At 39.5% G+C, this 9,422-nt stretch overlaps 1 protein-coding gene and 1 non-coding gene across 4 annotated transcripts in view; one reads left to right on the forward strand and one right to left on the reverse strand.

Moving 5' to 3' along the window:
- tp63 (tumor protein p63) overlaps positions 1-5,250 on the reverse strand; it is a 64,574-nt gene extending 59,324 nt beyond the window's left edge. For all 3 annotated transcript variants that reach the window (XM_088312747.1, XM_088312746.1, XM_088312749.1), the window contains exons 1-2: positions 5,159-5,250; positions 1,481-1,657 (exon numbers count right to left, since the gene is read on the reverse strand). In XM_088312747.1, coding sequence (XP_088168873.1) covers positions 1,481-1,522 — 42 coding nt within the window. In that variant the 5' untranslated portion in view covers positions 1,523-1,657; positions 5,159-5,250. The remainder of the gene's footprint in view (positions 1-1,480; positions 1,658-5,158) is intronic.
- trnah-gug (transfer RNA histidin (anticodon GUG)) lies at positions 1,734-1,805 on the forward strand. The gene has a single exon. It is a non-coding gene; the product is annotated as a tRNA-His (tRNA).
- Positions 5,251-9,422: the final 4,172 nt, after the last annotated feature.

Here is a 9,422-nt window from a genome sequence, read left to right on the forward strand (position 1 = left end):
CTGTCTCTCTCCCTCGACTGTCCCGTGCGTCTTCCGCCGACTCTTTTATGTATAATTTAAGGGAATGCGCGCAAGATAAAGCCTGGAATAAAGACGGCGCTCTCTAAGCTCTTCACAGCGCATTACATTTTATTCATCAAATTAGCCGGCGTCGCTGGGCTATCCCCCGAGCCGCCTTTAAAAAGGTTCACATCAAAAGGAGCCCGTTCATTTTAGCCGCTAATCAGCTAAGTGACAGCTCCAAGTGACAGCTCCGCACTTGCTCCTGTTCCAGAAAAAAAAAATAAATAAAAAAATCTCTATTCATGCTCTTGCGACGCCTTGTCTGAGCAACGGTAACCTATCGACATCGTGTGCCTCATGTTGCATTTGTACGATACGAAATTTGAAACAGACAAAAAGAAGTTCATGAAGTATCGGGTCACACGGGGGGATAAAATAAAGACAAAATTTGTTTTATTCTGTATCAGAATTTTTTAAACAAGATTTAACAAGAATAAATTTGTGTTAACCGTGATGTAATAAAAAAAATATTTAGGATTAAGAATTCTTTAAAAAATAAAAATAAATAAATAAAACGAGAAAAGAAAATCTATCAAAAAATTAAGCAACTATTTTCAAAGAATTATATTATGTTATTATATTCTATTTAATATTGTAATCTTGAGTCATTAGAAGAAAAGCAACACATTTTTTTAAAAGGGATCTTTAAGAAAATTAGTATTCTTTTTCTGAGGAAAAAAGTCACGTAAAGGTACTTGGTATCAGCAAGCATTCATATATGTAAGTACTTGTACTCTTTCTAGAGAAAGGTGGCATACCACCCAAAATTTTGAAGCAAATTACATTGACCTCCTTATTGGAGAAAGGTTACTTTTGGGAAGAAAAAAAAATTGCAATTGTACGAGAATCACGTGGTTAAAAAAAAGGGCAGATTTTGACGTGCATCAAGTATTTTTCAAGGAAAAAAAGTTCCATTTTGTTTAGAAAGGCTTTCATATTACAGGCAAAATGTCACAAGAAGTAAGTTGTGTTATTTTGAGAGAAAGTCCTAATTTTACAAAATTACACAAGAGTTTTTCTTGAAAAGTTAACAAATTAAATAAATAAAGAATCTGATAATCTCGTAAGATGTCAACCAATTCCCCAAAAAGGTACAATATCCCGAACACTCCTTGGTACTTTGGAGGTATGATGCAAAAAGAAACACTTGGCTGCAGAAGCAAAGGGGGATTTTGTTTCTTTGTGTAAAGCAAAGCGGAGCATGAGCTGGATAATTACAAGGAATTTTGGAAGCTCTCGAGGCAAAATACTTTTTTTTTTTTTTCAAAATGTTTTAATTAGCTCCTTAAAGCCAACAAAGAGCTTTGGCGTTCAAGTGGGCGCCCTAAGCTAAGCGAACAATGAGCCTGATGAGCAGAGAGATGGACTCAACTGAACCATGGACACGTCGTACGACTCCATGCTTTTGTGCACTTACTGAAGTACGGAATTGGGCGGGAAGGTGAAGCTTCCGTAGCATATGCGATCCACCATGTTGAGCGGGATCTTCTGGATCTGCTCACACTGGAACATGACAAAGTCGTACTTGCAGACCAGCAGGAAGATGTCGGTGATGACAGCCAGGCGCTCCTTCTCATTGTTCCAGTGATCCACCCTAAAGTCAAACACAGCGCTTTACTTAATGGTTGTGATCGTAACAAGGCAAACTGCAAAGTGTGAGCAAACAGCTTGCCGTGATCGTATAGTGGTTAGTACTCTGCGTTGTGGCCGCAGCAACCCCGGTTCGAATCCGGGTCACGGCAACTTTCATTATGGGAGTTGTAAAATAATGCGTCACATTCTTTTTTTCATTGACGTCAATAAAGTCAGAATCGCAAAAGAAAATGTCGTCTTTAAGTAAAGCCTTTTTTTTTTAATCTTGAAAAAATACTGAGGGTGCGGATTTTATTGTTAACTACATTTAAGGCATTTAAACAATGTGGAAAGTTTGTCAGTGGGACTATCGTAGTGGATCAGGCTGTCCTGTGAACAAATTTGGGAGACAAAGGTTTGAAAGTATTTTTGAGTTCCTTAATGAATATAGAGCATTTTTGACTTTGTCTTTCTGCTCGGAACGCCCGGGGCATTTTTTGGGAGAGGGAAATTAAAGGTCAAATAGGGACAGGGATAATTAGGAAAAATGCCAAAATTGAATATCGAATTATATGTTTCGTCACAAGGAATGCAGAAATGTATACTTTGATGTTTTAGGAACCTCGATTGAGGACTCTGACGCCAAATATGAAAAGGTGAATGACCTTTTTGTGATAAGTCAACTTAAACATCTTTGGCTAACCTTGTCCAATTTGCTATGTAGTACATATGTTTCTCAACATATAGGACTTGCATGATGGCGACGGAAAGCGAATTTTTCCGCTTTCAGTTTTACTCGATTAATTGCAAAGTGGAAAAGCAAGCACAAATGACAGCAATTACCAGCAAAAATAATTTGGTGAATGGGAAAATAGTCCCCCCCCCTCATGCTAGCTATTCTGTTAATAACAGAAAGAGAACACTGACAGGATGAATGATGTTGTTTTGTCTTCTCTTTTTACCGTTAAAAACTCTCTAATTGGACCTCGTCAAGGGTGGAAATTACTTTTTGTGTTGTGTGGAAGGCTAAAAGACAAAACCGCTAGTTAGTTGAGTAGTGCACGAGGTGGCTTCAGGTTAATACAAAAAACATGTATCGGAGGGTTGCTCAATTATGTACTATAAAAGCTAGAAATTTTCACAAAAACGCCCGCGGCAAAAAGAGCATAAAGTATGCATGTGAGTGTTTCTAAGGCCTCCGTTCCGTTTTTAACCAAGCAAATAAAAAGAAGAAAATTAAGCAACTCACCTTTCAAATTTAATAAGGACTTGATCCTTTTTGGTGTCAAACATTTTGACAACCCTGGAATAAAATTATAATTTGAAGGGGAAAAGTTGCAATACTACAGAATTGACATTTTTCCTTCAATTTATATATTTTTTTTTTACTTGAAAAAAAACTAAAAAATTCTTTATTAGAAAAGTCAGATTTTGGGTGTAGAATGTTGGAATGTTGTGAAAATAAAATTGTTTTTTTGAAAGAAAAAAGCGGCAGTGCAACAATGTATTCTTTTGGTAAAAAGTCATTTTTTAGGAAAAAAATGTTAACCGTGTCGATGCGATAAATGACAAGACGAGGAGACGGAGGTGAGTCATGTCTCTTTGCTCTCCACAACAAAAATGTATTCCAGCCACTCCCTTTGAAACCAGAAACGTGTATCTCACCACAGGTCACTGGTCAATGCCTCCTCCTTGTGGGTCTTCACATAATGTTATCAAAAATATAAAATATTCAAGGAAAACGCTGTCATTTACATTTTTCAGAAATTTGTTTTTCCCAGGTTTTGTATTTAGATTTTTTTTTTTAGAAAAAAAGTGGTCAATTTGAGGGGGATTATTATTTTTTTTTTTATAAAAGTCAAAATACATAAAATATACGCACACTTCACAGCACCTTTTAAAGCACACAACGTGTGTCACACATTTCATAGGACATGCCGAACGTGCAAAAAAATTCCAACTAGCAACCGGTTTGGTCGAAGTGAAAGTGACTTACTGGAATTTCTGCTCGGCCTCCATATTGTCAGGCTACTGCTCTGAAGCTTAGCAAAAATGATTCACGGCGTGAGTGATTCACTCAAGTGAGTGCCAATGCAGATGAGGAGAGCCATCTATTTGTGCTAAAGATTTTTACCAAAAAATTATACCTGAAATCAATTGAAAGTGAAGTGTGAAATTCTAAAGATGCAGGTTTCCCCAAACAAGAAGGAGCCTGGACATAACAAACCTATGTAACAAGCTACTCGGAACAATCACAGGGACACAAACAACATTGTGGAGTGATCACAAATAACACTCGCAGCTGCTTGAAACATAAACACTGAGGCACACAACATTGTGGAGCGACCACACTTCCAGAGTCTGCTGGAATGCTAACCAGCAGGAACGATGTCAGCACTCAAGAAGCCAGACAGACTGGACGAAACAAGACTCAGAGCAACCTGAACCATAAATATGGACACACACAACAATGTGGAGCGACCACATGTCAAGCGTCTATCAAAATGTTAATTGGTGTTGAAGATGCCATTGTCAAATACTGCAACAGCAAGATCAAGGCAGACTGGATGGACCAAAGAAATAAGTGGTGTAGATCCCCAGAAAACGCACACTAGACTGTGGAGCGACCGCATTTTGAGAGTCTCTAGGAATGTGAATCATTTAAGGGGCCATCTCCACCCATCCCCACAAAAATAAATAAATAGAATAAATCAAGAGGTGAGGAAAGCTGACTGGATCAACAAATAAGTCACACGTTCCCCAGAATACAAACTCAGATGCGCACAACATTGTGGAGCGACCACAGGTCATGAGTCTACTGGAAATACTGCGTAGTGTTGCTTGGATCATCTAATACCACATGGGTCACAACAAGCTTCACGGACCTCTAGCAGCTTTGAAAACTTGCCAACCCAAATGTAGGACAAGGTATTGGGAAAAACTATATTATTTATAATTCAATCTTGCTCGCTCGCTGTGCCTTTCAAATGTTTTTCCTGGAAGATCGGAGAAAAGGCGCGGCAGCGCTAATGTGCGCCAGACTACTCGTTATTTTCAACCTGTCAGTTTAACGCCAAATTCTTAGAGTTCGGGTATAGTGTTACTCAGCCCTCTTGCGTTAAATTCAGTCGACTGGACGTGATATGGAAAGACACACACCTGTTTGTATAAAACCTTCCACAGTTAAAAGCCAGAGCTCAAATCAAACGTATAGTAATGAACATGAGATTGCTCAGGTTTTTTTTCCCCCACAGAGCAGAAAGAAAATATGCATGTGAGTATTGTCGTATGTTCTTGTAAACATAAAAATCACTGACTGCACGCGGGTCTGGAATGTATTAATAAACCAGGGTTCACTTTAAGGAGTGTTTTTTTTTTTTTTTGAGGACCAAAGTAAATGTATAACGTATTTTCATTCTGGCATTCTGTTGCTATTTTCCAACTTAATAATTGTGTTTAATTGATATAATGCTGGCGTTAGCCTGTACATCAACAGGTGTGTTTGTGCGCGTGGTGAACTCACTCCGCCATAAGCCAGATGCCGAGAATGTTGCCGTCAATTTGCGGATCCACCAGAACTTTAACCTCTTTGACGGCTTGGTGCAACGTGCCGGGCTGCATGGAAAAACAAAAAGACATAAAGACAAACACACGCACGCACAAATGTTACTACTGTGGCTAAACACGGGTGACCCCAAGACATCCAGCATGTCTGAAAGCATAAGGCGATATGGGAAGAAGCACAATAACAAAATATCACAGCAACAAACTAAACGTCAAGATGGAGCCACTGGTGCCTACGTTTTGCTTTTTCTTAGACTTTTTTGGCAATACAACCCCAACATGAACTATTAAGAAAAAGGTGAGAACTTCAATTACTTTTACCGCTGTCATTTGTTGTCTAATCAGCATCTTGATATGTCAGCCCCGTGAGTTGGATCGATTATGTCTACTAAGAAGCGCAAACTATATAAGAGACTTACACAGAACTATATTTATGTAGGCTTATTGTGTGCATGGAAAGTTTAAGACTTCTTACTTCAGTGTATGAGTTTAAATTGAGGAGATTCTGATAGTTCTTTTTTTTTCTTGTTTTTTTTCCCCCCCGGACCTTTACCAAAAAGTAGGATCAATGCCAACAAAGGGCTTATCAAAGACCACAGGAATAAAGGTACACTGACCGTTGTTTTATTGCAACCTTTTTCCATCAACAGTGGATGAAGTTCTTTTAAAGTTTGCAAGAAAACTTTAACGTTGAATGTCATCATTAGTCACTGCGTCTAATGTTACAACTTAAAAGTTTTATTGCTTTAATGTTATATTTCCTTTTGTTTCTTTCACATTTCTTCTGTGTTGGACCTTAAGAGATTCCACTGTCTTCTCTAATACTGATATATATTTAGTTGACATTTCACTTCCCCAAGCAGATGATTTGAACCTCATCCCAATAAAAATCTTAATCCGCATCAAAACCAGACTACATATTTTCCATAGTCCTTTCTGAGTTATGCTTTGATTTTAGCACTAGGCTTCATGCATTACAATTTACAACTCCCCAAGCATTTGTTTCAAGGTTATAACGCAAGGCTCATACTAAAATAAAAACATCCATCAAACAACATATTGTTACATATTGTTAGAATTCAAATCACAATTTACCCTGAGCACGAAGAACTTCTTGCATTTAAACTGATTGACAGACAGCGGTGGTTCTCCTGATGTCCCTCCGAATTGACAGTGGCTCATTCCGCAGTCCGTAGCCGGCTGCGCGGCTTTTGCAGCGGACTGCGTCTCCACCCCAGGTACCGTCGGTGCGGGCGCTGGCGCTGATGAGGGCGCTGGCGCTGGCGCGGGTGCAGGCGCGGGTGCGGGTGCGGGCACTGGCCCGAGCCCTGGCGCTGGCGCAGGTGCGGGTGCAGGTGCGGGCACTGGCCCGAGCCCTGGCCCTGGCGCTGGCGCTGGCGCAGGTGCAGGTGCGGGCCCTGGCGCTGGTGCGGGCGCAGGCACCGCCGCCGCCTCCATGGAAGTCTTGGATCAATAAGAAAACGTTCACAACGGTGATTTAAAAAAAACACACACAACAACAAATGCGTATTAACTTACCTCAACTGAGGACATAAAACAACCACGGGTGAAATGAAGTTCACTTCTTCTGAATCGAAACTTGAGAGGGGAATTTTCGAGAAGAGAAACTTGGGAACAGGTGCAGCAAGAACTTCCTGCTTCCGGGTGTGGAGCGAGTCACGTGACTCAAACTAGTTGCCCGCTCAAAAGATTATCCCAAATCAAACACTTGATGTATTCGCGATGAATTATGAATTAATGCCTGTAATTCACATGAGAAAGGGGTCTCTTTTTTTTTACCTAAAAATCAGTCAGTGATTCAAGAAGCCCAAGAGAACAATGAATAGTCAAATATTTCAGAAAAAAAGTCACACATGTCGGCGACTTGCGGTGTGCGGTCTTTGTGACGTCACCCCAGCGCATTATGATTTTCAAGACGATAAACAGTACAACTTCAAAGGTTAAGTCATTTACTTTATTTGAGTTTTATTTCGTTTTGTGATTTGAAATTACAACTAAGAAGTCAGCAAGCATCATGAAGAAAAAAATATATTTGACTTCATTAGCGCCACAGATAGTAACCAGGCTCAATGCTAGTAGCATAACGGTTAGCATTTACAGCTAACCCGCACTGGGAAAAAAAAAAACTCAGTTGCACAAAAATGTAGTCAACTGTCATAATTGTCAACTGTTTTTCTTAAATATATTCAAATGATATATGTTAGTTTAACACATTTAAATCATGCGTAACTAATGTACATGTCTGAATTAAGTAGGTATGTGCCAATTAACTATTTTTTGCCATTACTTGTGACACCATTTTTTTGTGTGATCACGTCACTCCAGGTATGTTTGAACTGCTCTGAGAAAAATGTGCGGTGGCTGGTTAAAAATGTGTTCAATGTCCATTTTTAGAGACAACTTATCGTGGGATCCCCTCTGAAGCCTCACTTATGATTTTAGGATTTCTATGCAGCATTTTTATACTAGTGAGATAAATCATCTTTGACCACCCAAGCTGGCTTGCTTTATTATATCAACATATTTTCCCTAATCTTGAGTTATTTCAGGATATGCAGACAAAGTTACACCCAATTTGTACCATGCCGAAGAGAATATACGGTCCCAAAATTTTGTTCGCCTAACCGTGGTCGGGAGACACATTTTTAGCCGAATTTAGAAGACATTTATATATATATTTATTTATATGGATGGACTTTAAATAATATTTAGGAAACACTTTTATGACAGCTACAGGAACATTTTGTCGCGGGACAACTGTAACTCACACAAGTGCATGTTTCTGTATTTTGAATTTTTTTCATGAGGAAAAGAACATTTCATCCAATTCTAGAATGGCCCATTAAAAGTTCAGTCACAGGCAATTTCTGTCTTCTAACTCTTTCCAAATCAAATTTAATTGTGATTTCACACATCTTTGTGGCAAAAATACATTTTGCGTTGTCAGCTTTCAAGTCTTGATGCCCATTCACGCCACAATGACATTGATGCTAAAAAGGCCGAGAAGAAAGCCTGTGGGAGTCGCTAAGCAGCCGTGCGGAATGCGAATCGTCACAAACATTTCTCTGACAGCTGCACAGGGTTCCCAGGTCCAACGAGGCGTTTTGAGATCCGGAACGATCGAGATTGAGCGAGACTGTGGCCTCACGTCACAAGACGTTTGCTTCGGTACTGATTGACGCCTCAATGCCCGCTGCTATTTTTCCAGGATTTTGTGGGTGTAAAGATCTCATTGTGCAACAAATCGCCCGTCGGTTTCATTGTCCGGTACGCCATTGAGTTATATTTTTAGGAAGACGTGTGTTGAAAATCCTTCATCAACACTGTCAACGTTGTTTACCGTACACATCTGAGAGCTGTCAAGTCATCCCCGTGTTCAATAAAGCTGTCATAAATAACACATAAAAAACAAACAAACAAAAACCTTCTGGATAAATCCTCTGTTGTTTGGAGCACAATCTCTCTGCCCATCTAGCAGGAAAATATCTTAAAAATATACTCCTTCCTGTGTAAACACTTCCTAGACAGAAATAACACACAAAGCATATGCAAATTATGTTTTAAATGGTGTAAACATTTGACTTATAGTTGTTTTCTGCTGTGTAAGTGTTTTTCTGAGTTCACTTTTACCATACCTACAGAATTTGCAAAGCCACAACTAAGAAATGGAGGTGCACCAATCACAGTACAGAGCAGCTGTCTGACTGTTCGTTTTGCGCTTTTAAAAGGTAATTATGATTATACTGAGCAATGCAGACTCTGGATAAAGCTACGCGGCCGTCCACATAGTCACTGAAATCTGCTCAAATCGACCGACACATTTTCAAGGTAATCAAGGGTGAGCCGTTTTATGGTCTTGTGACGTTCACAATTCAAGCCTGAGAGGTGTGGCAATTGGGAAATTCGGGACAGCTCCCGAACGGCCGATTTAGAAAGTTAGAAAGGTCAAAATTCCAATAGAATGGGTATCTTGAAATGTCGGACCGTGCAGCTGTTTTTCTCTCATAAAGTATATGTATAGACAATCAATTAACTCATTCGATACCATTGACGGCTAAATACGTCAAAGAGCCATTTTTTTACTCGGCTGGTCGTGAATGAGTTAACTCTTGATGTGATTACATTACCATAATGAGCCAATCAAATTGTTTGATAACGTAAGAATTATGCGGTATTGATGGCACGGCACGGCAGCTACCAAA

The sequence above is a fragment of the Idiotropiscis lumnitzeri genome, chromosome 13 (genome assembly GCF_059441095.1).
Source record: "Idiotropiscis lumnitzeri isolate Australia: NSW breed Sydney's pygmy pipehorse chromosome 13, RoL_Ilum_1.0, whole genome shotgun sequence".
Lineage (NCBI taxonomy): Eukaryota > Metazoa > Chordata > Actinopteri > Syngnathiformes > Syngnathidae > Idiotropiscis > Idiotropiscis lumnitzeri.